The 20,367-nt window shown below is 36.1% G+C and overlaps 1 protein-coding gene across 2 annotated transcripts in view; it reads left to right on the top strand.

Annotated features, from left to right (window-relative positions):
* Cfap47 (cilia and flagella associated protein 47) overlaps nucleotides 1–20,367 on the top strand; it is a 250,794-nt gene that overhangs the window by 29,505 nt on the left and 200,922 nt on the right. For both annotated transcript variants that reach the window (NM_001368718.2, XM_030251473.1), the window contains 4 exons: nucleotides 5,113–5,243; nucleotides 7,839–7,961; nucleotides 9,060–9,191; nucleotides 11,774–11,851. In NM_001368718.2, the coding sequence (NP_001355647.2) occupies nucleotides 5,113–5,243; nucleotides 7,839–7,961; nucleotides 9,060–9,191; nucleotides 11,774–11,851 (464 nt within the window). The remainder of the gene's footprint in view (nucleotides 1–5,112; nucleotides 5,244–7,838; nucleotides 7,962–9,059; nucleotides 9,192–11,773; nucleotides 11,852–20,367) is intronic.

The raw sequence follows: 20,367 nt of genomic DNA, 5'->3' as shown, positions 1-20,367 counted from the left end.
TCTAAACAATGACATTAACCATTGCAAATATTCCTGAAAAAATGTCATTACTTTTATAATTTGAGTGTAATTATAAGATGATTTAGTGACTTTTATTTTCTTACATTTTAAATTAGTTTAATTATAACTGGTGACAAATTCAATTATATATATGTAAAAACTTAAGACTGTCATTTAATAAGAACACTAGTATAAGCAAATTTGAATTACTGTTTCTGATGAGCCCCTGAATTAGTTAACCATCCATTTAACTTTGTTTGTGTAATCTCTTAGTTTCATGTAATGCATTTGTTATTATACAAACTCAGTAACTTCTAAAGTGTGCTTTATCTAGTAACACATTGTAATTGGCAAACATCATTGTATTGTGCTCTGAGGACATAGCTTCTAAGGACATAAGATATAATTTAAAAAATTAAAATTGCTAGTTACCAGTTGACCAATACTGTCTTTTCATTTTATGTATTTCTTATACTTTTACAGTGAGATGGAAAGATCTGAATCTTTGCATCTCATTGACTTACTGTGGTGTTTTATAACAAGCTAAAGCACAGTATGACAAAAGTGTCAAGTAAAATAAGGATTAAAGCTGATCTTAGTTTCTCAACTCATCAGTTATTTTATCATGAGGAATTTTTTTATGTGTTCCACTTTCCACACCTATAAAATGAACATGTGTACCAGAGGCCAGTGAGAGGGCTCAGGAGTTAAGAGTGCTTGCTGCTCTTACAGATTCTCCAGGTTTGTTGGTTCCTAGTAGCTATACAGTTGATCAACTGTCTATAATTCTGTTTCAAGAGGATCTGATGTCCTCTTCTGATCTCTGAAGACTATCTCTTGCATGTGGCACACATACATATACTTAGGTACCCACTTATAATATTTAACATTAAATGTATAGAAAACTATAATGATTCACAGAGGATGGTACAACAATAAATGGATAGGTGCATGATTGTGAAAAAAATGTATTTTATTTTATTAATTAATTATTTTATTTATTTACATCTCAAATGTTGCCAACCTCCCAGTCCTTACAGAATGCCTCTCCACATCTCCTTTCCCCTTCACCTCTGAGAGAGCGCCCCCCTAGAGAGCATCCCCCCACCCTGGTCTCCTAGGCATATCCTCTTCCACAGAGGACAGACAAGAAAGGTTTCTGCTACTTATGTGTCAGGAGCCTAGGACCAGCCTTTGTATGCTCTTTGCTTGGTGGCTTAGTCTCTGGGAGCTCTCAGGGGTCTGGGTTACTTGACATTGTTGGTCTTCCTATGGGGGTCGCCCTCCCTTTCATCTCTTTCAATCCTTTCCCTTACTCATCCATAGGAGTTCCCCCATCTCAGTCCAATGGTTGGCTTTAAGTATCTGCATCCCTCTCAGCTAGCTTCTGGTAGAGCCTCTCAGAGGACAGCCATGCTAGGCTACTGTCTGCAAGCATAACATAGCATCAGTAATCGTGTCAGGGTTTGGTTGCCCATGGGACAGATCCCAAGTTGGTTTGGTCACTGGTCAGCTCTTGGGTCTCTGCTTCATTTTTGTCCCTGCATTTCTTTTAGACAGGAACAATTTTGGTTCAAAAATTTTGTAGGTGGGTTAGTGTCCCGATTCCTTCCCAGGGAATCCTGTCTGGCTACTGGAGATAGTACCTTCAAGTTCCATCTCCCCACTGTTAGGAATTTCAGCTGAGGTCACCCCCATTGAATCCTGGGAACCTCCCCCACTCCAGGTCTCTGGGACTTTCTAGAAGTTCTCCTCAACCCCACCAATGGCAGCTACATATTGCCATTCGTTCGCCTGACCTTTTAGGCTTCTCTTCTGTCTCCATCCGAATCTGATTCTGGCCCGGTTTTTTCTCCCTCTCTCCACTCTCACCCAGGCCCTCATTTCCTCTGTCTCCCCAGATTATTTTGTTCTCCCTTCTAAGTGGGATTGAAGCATGCTTACTAGGGCCTTCCTTCTTGTTTAACATCCTAGGGTCTGTGGGTTCTATCTTGGATATTCTGTACTTTTTGGTTAATATCCATTTACCAGTGAGTGCTGTGAAAAAAATCTTACTCTTGTACTATTTTATTTTTCATTTGAAAGCATCCTGAGAATATGAGCAGTTTATCATATAACTTGGTATTTATTTCTATTTTCTACTCCTTGCCTCCTACCTTTTTCCCTCATTTTCCTTCCTCCCATACTTTCTCCTCAATCTCTTTAGTTATAGTTTATGGGCAATTGTTATTTAGAAAGTAAATTGTTATGCCTCAAATCATATAATAAAAAGTATTTTATAAATTTATTTATTTATTTACACTCCATATTTTCGGCCCATCCACCCTCTGTTCCACATCCCATACCTCCTCCCCAACCCCCTGTATCCATATGGATGCCCTCACCTCCAACCCCACCTGACCTCTAAACTCCTTGGAGCTAATGGAGGAAGCTTGAATATTCCTCAGAAGTGGAAATAAAGTAGATATTGGAGGTTGATGGAGGAACGAACTTGTTGGGGAGTGGAGATTGGAAACTCATCAGGGCAGGGGATCAGGTGTAGGAAGAGCAATGGAGAAAGATAATGGAAATTGGCTGGGGAGGGGCATGTGTCTATGGGATGAGCAGGAGACCTAGAACTGGGCCAGGGTATCTCTGGCTGAGACCTCTAGCAGTGAGGGGTATGGAGTCAGAAGTGGCTACCTCCTGCCTCCAGGCAGAACTACTCCTCCTCCACCCACCTCCCCAAGACACATAGAGCAGATGGGCAGTTTGGTCTTCATGGGGGTTCTTAACACTTAATTATATGCAGTATCTGTGCTACCAAATCCAGACTTACTTAAGCCATGCATAAGACTTCTTTCTTTATTCCCTAATATGCACAATATTCTTAGAAACTTAATTGTGCTGATTGGAGGCAGAAATTTTATTCATACAGACTCATCAACATGAATTGCTAATCCTTTTTATTTATCATCTCCTGTCACTGTTTTGTATCATTGAATCTTCTTTTTTATTTTTCATTACAACCATTCACATCCATTGCTTAATTCCAATGGGCTGTACACTTCCAGAACAAACGTCTGTCTCTTTAATGCTCTATATCAGGATTTTTAAATGCTTTCAGTCACTGTGATCTTGACAGACCTGTAGACAACAATCTTCTCTAGTCAGCTCTCTTTAATTTATCAGTTACTGTTCATAGTACAGAATTAGCATCGAAGAATATTGAAAGTATGTCACTTGGTATTTTCTGATCATCTTAGACTCTGTCCATCCCGTGATTGAGTGTTGATTGCCCTGTATGGCAATTGCAAAAATCAGAGGTCAGCATTCTATTGCTTCATTTTTTAGGTATTTATTTTATTTACATTTCCAGTGCTATCCCAAAAGTCCCCCACCTGCTCCCCCACCCACTCCACCACCTACCCACTCCCATTTCTTGGCCCTGGCGTTCCCCTGTACTGAGGCAGATAAAGTTTGCATGACCAATGAGCCTCTCTTTCCACTGATGGCCGATTAGGCCATCTTCAGATACATATGCAGCTAGAGACATGAGCTCTGGGGGGGGGGGGTACTGGGTAGTTCATATTGTTGTTCCACCTATTGGGTTGCAGATCCCTTTAGCCCCTTTGTTACTTTCTCTAGCTCCTCCATTGGGGGCCCTGTGATCCACCCAATAGCTGACTGTGAGCATCCACTTCTGTGTTTGCTAGGCCCCGGCATAGTGTCACAAGAGACAGCTATATCTGGTTCCTTTCAGCAAAATCTTGCAAGTGTATGCAATGGTGTCAGCTGATTATGGGACGGATCCCCGGATATGGCAGTCTCTAGATAGTCTATCCTTTCGTCTCAGCTTCAAACTGTCTCTGTAACTCCTTCCATGGGTGTGTTGTTCCCAATTCTAAGAAGGGGCAAAGTGTCCACACTTTGGTCTTCGTTCTTCTTGAGTTTCATGTGTTTAGCAAATTGTATCTTATATCTTGGGTATTCTAAGTTTCTGGGCTAATATCCACTTATCAGTGAGTACATTTTGTGTGAGTTCTTTTGTGATTGGGTTACCTCACTCAGGATGATGCCCTCCAGGTCCATCCATTTGCCTAGGAATTTCATAAATTCATTCTTTTTAATAGCTGAGTAGTACTCCATTGTGTAAATGGAGTACATTTTCTGTATCCATTCCTCTGTTGAGGGACATCTGTGTTCTTTCCAGCTTCTGGCTATTATAAATAAGGCTGCTATGAACATAGTGGACCTTGCCCTACATGCAAGTCAAACTAACCCTAATCAAGACTTGTTTGTAATGGTCACTCATGTCTTCGATTTAGTGTCCTGTGTCCCCAAATGTCAGAAGCTTCTTTCTTCCCGAGGAATAACTTCCCATCAGGTATTGTTTGCTAGTATTTTTTTTTATTTTTTTATTTTTTTAGTGAATCATTTTCTTTGGTCACTTTTATACCACTGCCACATTTTTCAATCAGCCAGTATTCATGCTCATTCATCCTTCATGTTAAAACTCAAATACATGCAAAGAAGTTTCTCTATTTTCTTGGGATACTTCAGAGTTCCCTCATCTCTTCTGCTCTTTTATGCATCATTTCCTTTTAAAATTTTAAGTTTAAAGATAGCCACCATTTTACACACCATTTTTCTGATATCACATGGTCTCTCAGTACATTTGAAATACAGAGATTTGTTTATTCATTTTAGTTCCATCAGAAGTTAATCTCTAGATTAAAAGTCATAATATTAATTCTTCCATCTGAAAGCAGAATATGCAGAAGTTAGAGGAAGTAATTTTGTCAGGATTCACAAATGAGTTTATATCGTCTGTGTTTCTCTAGTCCTAATGTTTATTGCCATAAAATTTTTTTCTGATACTTTTCAAACTTTGGTATATTTTGATATACATTTATTTTATTTACTAGGAAAACCGATTTATATTTTGGTTTCATGAAATCCGTTAGGACTGTGCTTATTTAATAATGCCTCACTTATACTTTCTCTTTATTTAAATTAAGTTTTAATTTGATTTATAATGCCATTATATCTTTAAATCAGCTGTTATCATGAATGTTTAAAAATAAATAATGAAAATATGTTAAGTGCCTTATTTTATCTTGTTCTCTGTAGGCACTGTTGATCCATATTGTTCATTGGAATGTGAAGTCACATGGCAGCCAGGTTTTAGTTCTCCGGACAAGGGAGAATTTTTGCTACAAGTCTCTGGAGGAAATACTTTGACACTGAAGTGTATTGCACATGTAATTATTTCTCTTCAATGTGATTTTCATCTATAGTATCTGGATTATCTGGATATATAGTTATCTTGGCTTATATATACATATAAAATAGAATTCATGTAATAATTATTTTAGCTACTTTATAGAACCCCTTGCCTACTAAGAGTAAAAGCTCACCCCTGTATCCAAGAACATTATATAACAACACTAGATTGACAGAGGCTTGGTAAATATGTAATAACGCCATGGGAGCCAATTGAGAGTAACTTGTTTCATTAACAAACAACATAAAATCCAGTAGAGAAAATTATATTCCTACTATATTGTACTGTTAATCTAATACTCTAGTTAATAATTAAGTATGGGAAAGACTATGTGATTTTTATAAGAGGAAGCCAGGCTTTTTATTACTATAAAATGTTTCTTACAAAAAAACAAACAACCCCCCCCAAAATGTTTCTTACAATAAAAATGAAAGATGTGACCTAATAAACTTTATTTCCATGGTAGTTCTTAAGCCAGGATGCCCTAGCAATATGAGTTTTGGTCATCAAGAATGCATTTTTGCCTGTGCATCCCAGTCAATGTTAAGAGAACTAGTGCACTTTCATTGAATGCAACCTATATTTTCTAGACATAGTGATCTATTGTGTTTCATTTATGAAGGTGCTTATAGTTTATACATAAACGACTCTTCAATTTTAGGGATTAGAAGTCACTTTCAATACATTAGGGTCTTTCCTCAGTTATCAGCTTGAAATAAGCTAACTTTTAGCATTGCATAAAAATTGCATATTGTTATTTCTCAAACTTGCATGGATGATATGGATATGTATTTCAAGTGTTTAGGTAACATGCTTCTTTTTCATTTTAACTCTCAGTGAGGATATACCTACTATTTATCTGGTGCTGATGTGATTGTGTCTAACAAGTTTAATAATGTACTCAATTGCTCATATATTCAGTCTATATGTATTTTTTACCTATATGTATTTTTAACTAACATAAAAATGAGTAGTTTAATAGTATAGGTTTAGCAGTAATAATAGATATTATTTATTGAGTAATTACTATGTGTCAAGTGCTGTGTTCAGTGGTGTTTACTTATTAGCTCATCCCTAAAAATCCTGAGGCATTTATTGTACATATTCATATGTATTATATATAATATAATTGTAGTAATAACATGAAAAATTAGAAGACTAGGGTGCTTAAGTAACTATTAAAAGTTCACAAATGCCAGGGATGGCTTAATTGTAATTTATTTCCAGATCCAAATGGCCTTCACAGCCTTTAATGTTACCCTTTCTAGTAAATTTTTTTTCTCTGTTCCCTACCCCATTATTCAATAAGAATGAAATAAACTATGAAATTAAAAAAAAAAAAACAACTATGAAATCATTAGTGAGTTAGACAAGGAAATAACCTAGACAGCTAGACTATAAAATGGATTATTTCAGGTAAAGCTATGCAAGCTTTAAATTTAACTCTGAAGAAAGAATGGAAAAGCAGAAAATGTTTCAATAAAAATGTTAATTAAATATTATCACATATTTGTAAAAACTGATTTCCTTTTTTTCCTACTGTTTTAGCTTAGTTTCACAGCTTATTATTCCAGTTACAAAAATGTTTTTCAAATAATTGTAAGAATGTATTAAACCTGATATAATAACAATATTTTATAAAGATATCATTAGGTCTAGTGTAAAATACATTTAACTCAATAGTACTTGGAAAAATATGTTACAGTTGCACATAATGCCTGATTACTTCACTTTAATACTGTAGACATGTATTTTGGCTACATTTGAAAATAGTATTCTATGAAGTGGTTTTTTTTTTTGTTTGTTTGTTTTGTTTTTGTTTTTTTGACAGAAGTGACAAATCCCTGGGCCTGTGTAATTTTACCAATCAAAGTGAAGTATGCCCCCATTCTCATTTAGGGATAATATTTGTCCAAGTACATATTAAGCTCAATGAAGATGGCTTCTAGTCAAGTATGTCTAGTTGATTTCATTTTTAACAACTTGTTCTCTTTATTTAGATGACATTTGAATTCTTTTAAATACCAAAATATGTAACTGGGTAAGCGATAGCTCTTAGGGCCTTTCAGTAATTAGTATGTGTATGGGGTGTGTGTGTGTGTGTGTGTGTGTGTGTGTGTGTGTGTGTATGTATTGTGACTGGGGATAACACCCAGGGATTCACATATGCTATGGAAGCATTCCACCAGTAAATTATTGTCCACTGTCACTTCGAGAGATGTGTTAAATTTTCTTTGTCTTAAATATTCAGAAAAATCTAACATGTTATATTTTAAAATTCTTTATGATTCTGTATTTCCAGTTATATGGTAGGGGTATATTTTTGTCACTTCTTTCATTACTTTATTCTCTTTCCCAATGAGAACATGGGCTTTATTTCTTTGTCCATCTTAAAACCTTTTAAAGCTATGAACAGACTACACTAGATAAATTAATAACAGTTATATATTTATAGGATTAAATGTATGTGTATATATGGTAGAACAGGTAAATCCAATTTATACTTGTCTGAGGAATAAATTATTTGATTTGCTATTATTTTTGATAATTTGTCCATTCCTTTTATAACTAGGTTGGTCACACTAAAGTCACCTTTTTAGAGCCAAGAATACTGTTCAGTAATTGTTCTCAAGGTTTAACTACTTGGAGGAAAGCCATACTTCACAATATAGGGCAAAACCATGCTTATTTCAAGGTAATTCAGAATTAAGGATTCTTACTTGGATCAGGTCATATTATGATTTGAATCAATTTGTTGGTTCCAAGCATACTGTTGAGTGTTAATACTTTACTATTTATAGATGGACACAAGGCAGTGTTCAAGTTATTATTAGTAGATTTCCACAGTATATTTTATCAAATTTGTTCTTCTACTTTCTAAAATTATAAGTTTTGCTTTTCCCCCTATTTTCTCTTCGTGTAATTTGGTTTCATTAAGAGAAAAAAAGTGAAAAGTGTTTTTAATATGAGTACTAAGTAATGATAGACTGCATAGTTCATTACATGCTTTTATTTTTTATTTTATTTTTAATTTAGTTTTTACATTCCGTATTCCATTACTGTTCCCCCATCCATTCTCCGACTGCTCCACATCCCACACCTCCTACCCACCCTACCTCTTCTCCACATGGATACCCCTACCCCCACCACACCTGACCTATAAACTCCCTGTGGTCTCTACTCTTTTGAGGGTTAGGTGCATCATCTCTGAATGAACACAGACCCAGAAGTTCTCTACTGTATGTGTGTTGGGGGCCTCATATCACCTGGTGTATGCTATCGTTTTGATGGTCCAGTGTTTGAGAGATCTTGGGGGTCCAGATTAATTGAGACTTCTGAGAAGAAGCTCTTCTCAGCTTCTTTCAGTCTCCCTAATTCACCAACAGGGGTTGGCAGCTTCTGTCTACTGGTTGGGTGGAAATATCTGCATCTGACCCTTTCAGCTGCTTGTTGGTTCTTTTGGACGGCAGTCATGATATGTCCCTTTTTGTGAGTGCTCCATAGCCTTGGGGCATCCTCTTGAGTTAGATCCCACTTTTGGCCTGTTGCTGGACCCTCTTTTCTTCAGGTTCCTCTCCATTGCCATCCAACATGGACTAGATTAAAGCAATTAGTTGTTGTAATTTGTATGATTTGTCTATTAAATATAGTCAAGTTCTATTACAAAAAAATTACCTCATATCGTATGCCCAGTGAGCCTGTGTATAGGAAGTACTATAGATGTTTTCCTGAAAAACTTTTGATATTATTATTTTGTAAGGCACTGTAGCATCTTACCGATTTTTGGTTACAGGTTTGTGATCAAAGCCTTTTGTCTACCATTAATATTGTTCCATCAGAGGGAATAATTCCATTTGGGGGAATAACTGTTCTTAATATCTCCTGTACACCCTCTGTAGCAGAAAAGTTTGATACAAGAGCAAAGGTATGTCTGTTCATGTATTTGGTAATTCTTTCTCTCTATGTATGTTTGTATATGTATTTATGTGTGTCCATGTCTATGTATTGATATTTTATAAATCTTTATAATAAACATGTTATCACAAAGTTATTGCATACATTTGAGATTAAAATATATTTATTTCATTACTAATTAATGGAGTTTTGCAGTTATAACAGTGAAATAATAAGCTATCATTTATAAAGAAATTTAATTAACTCTAAACATGTAAGTTTAGAGATCTCAAAATATTAACCATGTACAAATTATCTAATAAAAATTAAGGATGAACTAACCAGTACCCCTGGAGCTTGTGTCTCTAGCTGCATATGTTTCAGAAGATGGCCTAGTCGGCCATCATTGGGAAGAGAGGCCCCTTGGTCTTGCAAAATTTATATGCCTCAGTATGGGGGAACGCCAGGGCCAAGAAGTGGGAGTGAGTGGGTAGGGGGGTGGGGGGGGCGGGTCTGGGGGACTTTTGGGATAGCATTTGAAATGTAAATGAAGAAAATACCTAATTAATAAATAAATAAATATCATAAGAAATGGGTTACCAGAAGACAGACTAAGTAATTCTATTCATACTTAGATGTTTCCCAGAGATTACAAAAAAACTTCTATTCATGTAAAATCTGCCTGTGAATGTTCTTATTAGCATTGCTCATAATTTACAAAACTAGAACTAACCTAATGATCCATCAACTTTCAAGAGAGAAGATGAATAAATTGTGGTATATCTATGTCGTATATTATTTGACAATAACAAAGGGATGAATTAGTGATTCAAACAAGCAAAAGAATGAAACTAGGAGACATGAGTCTGAATGAAAGTGGCTACGTATCATAGACTATATAATAATATTCATACAAAGTGTTCAGAATGAATAAATACACAGAGGATGAAAAAAATTAAGTAGGAGTAATTGGGGAGCAGTTTTTGAAAATTATTTTCAAGAAAATTGATAGGTGATATTTTTACTAAGTTGAAATCAGCAATCAGCATGAGGCAGTTTTATATAAAATTTTAGGATTTTTGGCTCTTCTGAGTTTTGTCAAATCTTCCCTGTTCTCACAGAAACAGATGAATTTCCCCCATGGCATTAGTTAGGAAAATTAGGAAAACTGTAATTATGGGAAGAAGTGGACATTCTTATCTTCTAACTCTTACAGTCTTTCTCATCTTCTATGGTCTTCCTTGAGCTGTAGGTATAAGGGTTGTGTTGTAGATGTTTGAGTTGGAGTTAGGCAGCCATGATCATTTTTTTTCTCTGTGTTTTCGCCTGTTACAACCTCATAGTCTGCATCTGCTATTAAAAAGTAGCTTATTTAATGAGGAATGAAAACTATATTTAGCTCTGGGTTTGAGCATAAATATTTAGAATGCAGTTAGAAATTGCAATTTTTTTAGGAAAGTGGCCATAAGTAGGTTATCCTTGAGTCTATGACTTCTCTGTTTGTGGGTAGTTGGCTTGATTTTTAGTACCAGACATGAATTTCTTTCATGATGTGGGTCTTATGTTATTCGCCCCAATATAATAGTATATTGTTCCCCTATTGGAGATACATTTCCAAGCAGATCATTGTGGTTTGTAGTCATTACAGTGGAGTATGACTATTGCTTCTTTCCCTTAGCAACTCGTATAACACCTTCTAATACTATGAAAACTAGTGCTCAGGGAGGAGGCATCCTAGTCATTTAAAGCTGGATTCCTCTATTCCTATAACCATAATGTGTGGTATCTTCAATAATAGAGTCTTACCTTCAAGGTTTTGGAGGCAATCAAAGGGAATGGCTGTAGCCTATGTTGTTTTGAGAGTCTCTTAATCTTAAACGCCTTTCAACAGCTACTCAAATGGAGTTTTACCACACATGGATCTAGAATATTTGTTATTGTTGCTGATTCTTATTTACTATATTAATTTTCTTGGTGAAGGTTCAATATTTGGATAGGCTATGTTTAGGCTTAATTGCATTGAAATTTAAATTTATGAACCTCAAAAGAAAAAAAAAAGCATTGGCCTTTCTAAGCTTTAGTTATCTTCATTTTGAAATTAGGGTTCTTGAGAGAGTTATGCCATAGTATAATCAGGTATTTAAAAAGAAAATAATGTATTAAATACAATAGTAAACTCATAGAACATTTTGACCTGTCTTCATAGTTATTTTGTACATTCATAAGTTTCTGTGGAACAAAGTATATTTCATTCAGCCATACTTAAGTTATTTTTGAATAGTCTGTTGTAATTAGATGAGGAGAAATATGTTGTATAGAATTAAAATCAGGTCTAGTCAAATACATAATATTTTACAGTTAAATACCTATGCAATCTACACTTAGTTTTCCAAGCAGCATCAATATTGCCAAAGAAGAAATGTAGTAATAACTGCCAGAATATATTTTTATGTATCAATTCATGTATGCATACACACAGGCATATATAATTTTATTTAAATTGTATTTAAATTTTAAAGTAGCATTTAGTGACATGTAATTTTTCATTTATATATGATTATAATTTAATACAATTTCTACAAAATTCAGAATTCCCTATCTCTCTTAAATCAGGTTGCTATTCACCATGCAAATGTCATAGATCTTAGGATTGGTGGATCTGTCGAAATTCCTGATGTTGAAATCTTACCTGTGAGTATGCCATTTGCTTGTTTGCTGAATTAATGACTTTTATGACTGTTATAGTTACATTGTATCCATAGTCAATCAACTAATGCCTAAAAATAATTTTATATGTAATAAATAGTTAATATACGTGATATAAATGTAAGTAATAAAGCAGAATATTGAGTTTTTAATGAATAAATTATAGAACTTAGGCATAAAGAAGCTATCATCATTGTTAAAATGATTTCATTATGTTCTCATCTTTTACTGTGTGTGTGTGTGTGTATGAATGTATGTATATATATCTGCCTTAGCTATTGGTGTAATTGGCCTAGTTTTGAGTTTTTACAATGTTTATGAATTGTTTGCAATTTTTGATGAGTTATTTTAAATGAATATTATGTATCCACTATTTATTTAGGTTGTATGAAACTATACTATATATTTAAACATATATAATTAGGATCCTCATTCCAATGTTCTTCCCTTTTGTTATTTCTGGCTTTTGTTATTGCAAGCACAGTCATCATGGCAGGTCACATGTATATATTCTGGGTACAAAGAATTCTTGAGATGTAGTTTTTATGTTTATTTTCACAAGATAATTTCAAAAATATGTTGCTTTTATTTATTTCTCCATATTTCAATGCTCCACAAGTTGTCTTATGATGCAAAATGCTCATCTAATGAGTTGAAAATATATCTCATTGTAATCTTGATTTTACTTTTCTGAACTATACTCATATCAGTTTTTTAAATTATTACCTATACATAAATAATGTTTGTTCTACAATTGGTAATGCATGTTCACACTGAAACACACTCGTGCACATACAAATACAAGCAGAGACACCCAGTCAACCAGACACACACACATACACACACACACCTATGTTTCTTCATTGTCATCTTTCTTCTCCTTTTCTCTTCTTTTTCCTTTACAGCATTTCAAAGGTTAAATTCTAGTTCATTTACCTGAAAAAACTTGCATTAATAAATCAGACTGTTATGTTCCTCCATTGTTACATTTATAAGATCTTATCAACCTCTTATACACTGGGAACTTCTCCACCATAATAATTATTTTATCATGGGATTGGTTTCAACTCTGTTTATTTCTTCTAGTTGTTTCACAACCTGGTGCTATTATGGTGCTAAATTATAAAATATAATGATTACAGAGTTCAACTGGTTGTCTCAGTACCTCAGTACCAGTCTGTACTTTAGTTGTACCACAAGTGTTCTAGCATTAGGCTTTAATTTCTGATCCCAGTTGTTCAGTGATAAATACATGTTATCTACAGAGCAGCAGACATTCAGCTAGCCTATTTAAGACTGTGGGATTATTAAAAATGAAGAATGTAAGAGGGGCTGGAGGACACAAAGACATCAAAGGCTGTAGTGAGAATTCTGGAAAATTGGTTTCTTTAAAAAATGCAGAAATATTATAAGAATATTGTTTTGTTTTAATCGCAGGTCTGAGGATGTGGAGCTGCTTCACAGCAGCTGATTATGATTTGCCTCGTGCTCTATCAGACATGTGGTTTTGCCAGCAGCAGATAGTTTCTGAGATTGTGTGTTTAGAATTCTGGGAATTCTTTTAGAGGATATATAATACTAGAGCCCTGACAGGTTATGTTGTTGGTCATTGTGTGTTTGTGTGTGTGTGTGTGTATGTGTGTGTGTATGTGTGTGTGTGTGTATGGGGTGTGTGTACAGTTTGTTAATAGTGCTAAAAGGAGAATTAATAGGAAAGAAATTGGACTCAGAGACAAGAAAAAATTAGATTCAGAGATCTCTATGATAGAGTTCCCTGAATAAAACATTCTTATAATATTTCTATATATTTTAAAAATTCCAGAATTGTCACTATAAAGGATACGAAATCAACATGATCAACATACACATAAATGGGCAGATACTGAGAAAGCATGTACAGAGACAGCCAGTTTAGTGTTTTCATGGGTTTTTGAATTTGTGAATTATTAGTTCACACTTCTTGTGCCTATTTTGGGCTCTTTTCATTCTGCTTGGTTCTTTTATCCAATTCTGATTTCTTAGTTTTATTTTTATCTTTTTTTAAAATTTTTTAATATTTTTATGTTATTTATTAGGTATTTATTTCATTTACATTTCCAATGCTATCCCAAAAGTAAACCACCCCCCCCACGAGCTCCCCCACCAACCCACTCCCACTTCTTGGCCCTGGTGTTCCCTTGTACTAAAGCAGATAAAGTTTGCATGACCAATGGGCCTCTCCACTGATGGACGACTAGGCCATCTTCTGATACATATGCAGCTAGAGACACGAGCTCTGGGGGTTACTGGTTAGTTCATATTGTTGTTGCACCTATAGGGTTGCAGATCCCTTTAGCTCCTTGATTGCTTTCTCTAGCTCCTCCATTGGGGGCCCTGTGATCCATCCAAAAGCTGACTGTGAGCATCCACTTCTGTGTTTGCTAGGCCTCGGCATAGTCTCACAAGAGACAGCTATGTCTGGGACCATTCAGCATAATCTTGCTAGTGTATGCAATGGTGTCAGCATTTGAAAGCTGATTATGGGATGGATCCCCGGATATGGCAGTCTCTAGATGGTCCATGTTTTCATCTCAGCTCCAAACTGTGTCTCTGTAACTCCTTCCATGGGTGTTTTGTTCCCAATTCTAAGAAGGAGCAAAGTGTCCACACTTTGGTCTTTGTTCTTCTTGAGTTTCCTGTGTTTAGCAAATTGTATCTTATATCTTGGGTATTCTAAGTTTCTGGGCTAATATCCACTTATCAGTAAGTACATATTGTGTGAGTTCTTTGTGATTGTATTACCTCACTCAGGATGATGCCCTCCAGGTCCATCCATTTGCCTAGGAATTTCATAAATTCATTCTTTTTAATAGCTGAGTAGTACTCCATTGTGTAAATGTACCACATTTTTTTGTATCGATTCCTCTGTTAAGGGGCATCTGGGTTCTTTCCAGCTTCTGGCTATTATAAATTAGGCTTCTATGAACATAGTGGAGCATGTGTCTTTCTTACTATTTGGAACATCTTCTGGATATATGCCCAGGAGAGGTATTGCTGGATCCTTCGGTAGTACTATGTCCAATTTTCTGAGGAACCACCAGACTGATTTCCAGAGTGGTTGTACAAGCTTGCAATCCCACCAACAATGGAGGAGTGTTCCTCTTTCTCCACATCCTTACCAGCATCTGCTGTCACCTGAATTTTTGATCTTAGCCATTCAGACTGGTGTGAGGAGGAATCTCAGGGTTGTTTTGATTTGCATTTCCTTGAGGTTTAAAGATGTTGAACATTTTTTCAGGTGCTTCTCAGCCATTCCATATTCCTCAGGTGAGAATTCTTTGTTTAGCTCTGAGCCCCATTTTTAATGGGGTTATTTGATTTTCTGGAGTCTACCTTCTTGAGTTCTTTATATATATTGGATATTAGTCCCCTATCTGATTTAGGATAGGTAAAGATACTTTCCCAACCTGTTGTTTGCCTTTTTGTCTTATTGAAGGTGTCTTTTGCCTTGCAGAAGCTTTGCAGTTTTATGAGGTCCCATTTGTCAATTCTCGATCTTACAGCACAAGCCATTGATGTTCTATTCAGGAATTTTCCCCCTGTACTTTCCCCTACTTTCTCCTCTATAAATTTCAGTGTCTCTGGTTTTATGTGGAGTTCCTTGATCCACTTAGATTTGACCTTAATAGAAGGAGATAGGAATAGATCAACTTGCATTCTTCTACATGATAACCGCCAGTTGTGCCAGCACCATTTGTTGAAAATGCTGTCCTTTTTCTAGTGGATGGTTTTTGCTCCCTTGAAAAAGATCAAGTGACCATAAGTGTGTGGGTTCATTTCTGGGTCTTCAAATCTATTCCATTGGTCTACTTGTCTGTCACTATACCAGTACCATGCAGTTTTTATCACAATTGCTCTGTAGTACAGCTTTAGGTCAGGCATGGTGATTCCACCAGAGGTTCTTTTATCATTTAGAAGAGTTTTTGCTATCCTAGGTTTCTTGTTATTCCAGATGAATTTGCAGATTGCCCTTTCTAATTCAATGAAGAATTGAGCTGGAATTTTGATGGTGATTGCATTGAATCTGCAGATTGCCTTTGGCAAGATAGCCATTTTTACTATATTTATCCTGCCAATCCATGAGCATGGGAGATCTTTACATCTTCTGAGATCTTCTTTAATTTCTTTCTTCAGAGACTTGAAGTTCTTATCATACAGATTTTTCACTTCCTTAGTTAGAGTAATGCCAAGGAATTTTATATTACTTGTGACTATTGAGAAGGGTATTGTTTCCCTAATTTCTTTCTCAGCCTGTTTATCCTTTGTGTAGAGAAAGGTCCTTGACTTGTTTCAGTTAATTTTATATCCAGCTACTTCATTGAAGCTGTTTATGAGGCTTAGGAGTTCTCTGGTGCAATTATTAGGGTCACTTATATATACTATCATATCTTCTGTTTAATGTGATATTTTGACTTCTTCTTTTCCAATTTGTATCCCCTTGATCTCCTTTTGTTGTCTAATTGCTCTGGCTAGGACTTCAAGTATAGTGTTGAATAGGTAGGGAGAGAGTGGACAGCCTTGTCTAGTCCCTGATTTTATTGGGATTGCTTCCAGTTTCTCTCCATTTACTTTGATGTTGGCTACTGATTTGCTGTAGATTGCTTTTATCATGTTTAGGTATGGACCTTGAATTCCTGATCTTTCCAAGACTTTTATCATGAATGGGTGTTAGAGTTTGTTAAATGCTTTCTCAGCATCTAAGGAGATGATCATGTGCTTTTTGTCTTTGAGTTTGTTTATATACTGGATTACATTGATGGATTTCCATCTATTGAACCATCCCTGCATCCCTGGGATGAAACCTACTTGTTCAGGATGGATGATTGTTTTGATGTGTTCTTGGATTCGGTTGGCGAGAACTTTATTGAGGATTTTTGCATCGATATTCCTAAGGGAAATTGGTCTGAAGTTCTCTATCTTTGTTGGATCTCTCTGTGCTTTAGGTATCAGAGTAATTGTGGCTTTATAGAATGAGTTGGGTAGAGTACCTTCTGCTTCTATCTTGTGGAATAGTTTGTGAAGAACTGGGATTAGATCTTCTTTGAAGGTCTGATAGAACTCTGCACTAAACCTATCTGGTCCTGGGCTTTTTGTGGTTCAGAGACTATTAATGACTGCTTCTATTCCTTTAGGGGATATAGGACTGTTTAGATCATTAACCTGATCTTTATTTAACTTTGGTACCTGATATCTGTCTAGAAACTTGTCCATTTCTTCCATGTTTTACAGTTTTGTTGAGTATAGTCTTTCGTAGAAGGATCTGATAGTGTTTTGTATTTCTTTAGGATCCGTTGTTATGTCTCCCTTTTCATTTCTGATTTTGTTAATTAGGATGCTTTCCCTGTGCCCTCTAGTGAGTCTGGCTAAGGGTTTATCTATCTTGTTGATTTTCTCAAAGAACCAGCTCCTTGTTTGGTTGATTCTTTGAATAGTTCTTCTTGTTTCCACTTGGTTGATTTTGCCCCTGAGTTTATTTCCTGCCTCTACTCCTCTTGGGTGAATTTGCTTCCTTTCATTCTAGAGCTTTTAGGTGTGTTGTCAAGCTGCTAGTGTGTGCTCTCTCTAGTTTCTGTTTGGCGGCACTCAGAGCTATGAGTTTTCCTCTTAGATCTGCTTTTATTGTGTCCAGTAAGTTTAGGTATATTGAGGCTTTGTTTTCATTAAACTCTAAAAAGTCCTTAATTTCTTTCTTTATTCTTTCCTTGACCAAGGTATCATTGAGAAGAGTGTTTTTCAGTTTCTTCGTGTATGTTGGCTTTCTATTATTTATTGTTTTATATGAAGATCAGCCTTAGTCCATGGTGAGCTGATAGGATTCATGGGACAATTTCAATATTTTTGTATCTGTTGAGGCTTGTTTTGTGACCATTTATGTCGTCAGTTTTGGAGAAGGTACCATGAGGTGCTGAGAAGAAGGAATATCCTTTTGTTTTAGGATATAATGTTCTGTAGATATATCTGTTAGATCCATTTGTTTCATAACTTCTGTTAGTTTCACTGTGTCCCTGTTTAGTTTCTGTTTCCATGATCTGTTCATTGGTGAAAGTACTGTGTTGAAGTCTCCCACTATCATTGTGTGAGGTACAAAGTGTGCTTTGAGCTTACCAAAGTTTCTTTAATGTATGTGGCTGCCCTTGCATTCGGAGCATAGATATTCAGAATTGAGAGTTCCTCTTGGAAGATTTTGCCTTTGATGTGTATGAAGTGCCCCTCCTTGTCTTTTTTGATGACTTTGGGTTGGAAGTGGAATTTATTAGATTTAGAATGGCTACTACAGCTTGTTTCTTCGGACCATTTGCTTGGAAATTTTTTTCCAGCCTTTCATTCTGAGGTAGTGTCTGTCTTTTTCCCTGAGATGGGTTTCCTGTATCAGCAAAATGTTGGGTCCTGTTTGTGTAGCCAGTCTGTTAGTTTATATCTTTTTATTGGGGAGTTGAGTCCATTGATATTAAGAGATATTAAGGAAAAGTAATTGTTGCTTCCTATTATTTTTGTTGTTAGAGTTGTCATTCTGTTCTTGTGGCTGTCTTCTTTTAGGTTAGGTGAAGGATTAATTTCTTGTTTTTTCTAGTATGTGGTTTCCGTCCTTGTATGTTCTTTTTCTCTTATTATCCTTTGAAGGGCTGGATTCGTGGAAAGATAATGTGTGAATTTGGTTCAGTTGCAGAATACTTTGGTTTCTTCATCTATAGTAATTGAAAGTTTGGCTGGGTATAGTAGCCTGGGTTGGCATTTGTGTTCTCCTAGTGTCTGTATAACATCTGTCCAGGATCTTCTGGCTTTCATAGTCTCTGGTGAAAAATCTGGTGTAATTCTGATAGGTTTGCCTTTATATGTTACTTGAACTTTTTCCCTTACCGCTTTTAATATTCTATCTTTATTTAGTGCATTTGTTGTTCTGATTATTATGTGTCAGGAGGAATTTCTTTTCTGGTCCAGTCTATTTGGAGTTCTGTAGGCTTCTTGTATGTTCATGGGCATCTCTTTCTTTACGCTTGGGAAGTTTTCTTCTATAATTTTGGTGAAGATATTTACTGGCCCTTTGAGTTGAAAATCTTCATTCTCATCTTCTATTATCTGTAGGTTTGGTCTTCTCATCTTCTCACTGGATTTCCTGGATGTTTTGAATTAGGATCTTTTTGCATTTTGTATTTTCCTTCATTGTTGTGCTGATGTTCTCTATGGAATCTTTTGCAGTTGAGATTCTCTCTTCCATCTCTTGTATTCTGTTGCTGATGCTCGCATCTATGGTTCCAGATTTCTTTCTTAGGGTTTCTATCTCCAGTGTTGCCTCACTTTGGGTTTTCTTTATTGTGTCTACTTCCCTTTTTAGGTCTCGTATGGTTTTCTTCATTTTATCATCTGTTTGGATGTGTTTTCCTGTTTCTCTATATGGACTTGCAACTCTTTAGCAGTGTTCTCCTATATTTATTTAAGCGAGTTATTAAAGACCTTCTTGATGTCTTCTACCATCATTATCAGGTATGCCTTTAAATCTGGGTCTAGGTTTTCTGGTGAGTTGGGGTGGCCTGGACTGGCTGAGGTGGGAGTAGTGGGTGCTCATGATGGTGAGTGGTCTTGGTTTTTGTTTGTAATATTCTTATGTCTGCCTTTCGCCATCTGGTACACTCTGGAGTCAGTTGTTATAGTTGTCTCTGGTTAGAGATTGTTCCTCTCGCAATTCTGTTATTCTCTACCAGCAGACTGGGGAGACTAGCTCTCTCCTGAGTTTCAGTGGTCAGAGCACTCTCTGAAGGCAGGGTCTCCTCTTTCTGGGAAGGTGCACAGATATCCGGCGTTCAGACTTCCCTCCTGGCAGAAGATGAAGGCCAGAAACAGGATCTGTCCCAGAAGCTGTTAACTTCTGTAGTTCACACTCTCACCTGTGCAGACTAGTCTAGGTGGAGTCGGGGAGCCACGATGTCTCCCGTAGATGCTCAGGCAAAGCCCTCCTGGGTCGAGCAGACACCTATCCTCTGGCAGGGAAGGTGCCCGGATGTCTGGAGCCCGAAAAGGGTGCTGCCTCAGAAGCTCTGTGGCTACCTCCAGTCCCAGAAGCTATTAGCTTCTGTAGTCCACACTCTCACCTGTGCAGAGTAGTCTAGGTGGAGTCCACGATCCAAGATGTCTCTATTTTTATCTTAATATAATTTGTTATTATATTTTATTATATTATTATTCCATAAATACTTTCTTATTTTCTAATGAGAGATAGAAAAAGGATGTATCCAGATTGGATGGGAGATAGGGAGGAACTCGGGAGAGTAGATGGAGGGAAGACATAAGCAGGATGTATTATGTATAGAAAATCTACTTCAATAACAAGAATAAAAGACAATTAAGTCATATAAAAGCTAAAGTGTGTTTTCCTTTAGTATGATATATACTATGGAAAAATATTGAACACTGAAGCTTTATATTACTCTATTTCCTCATATCAAATCCATTTTGGGGCACATTTT

This window comes from Mus musculus, chromosome X, assembly GCF_000001635.26.
Source record: "Mus musculus strain C57BL/6J chromosome X, GRCm38.p6 C57BL/6J".
Lineage (NCBI taxonomy): Eukaryota > Metazoa > Chordata > Mammalia > Rodentia > Muridae > Mus > Mus musculus.
Note: the sequence above shows the minus strand (reverse complement) of the source record. Positions and strands in the feature narration are given on the sequence as shown.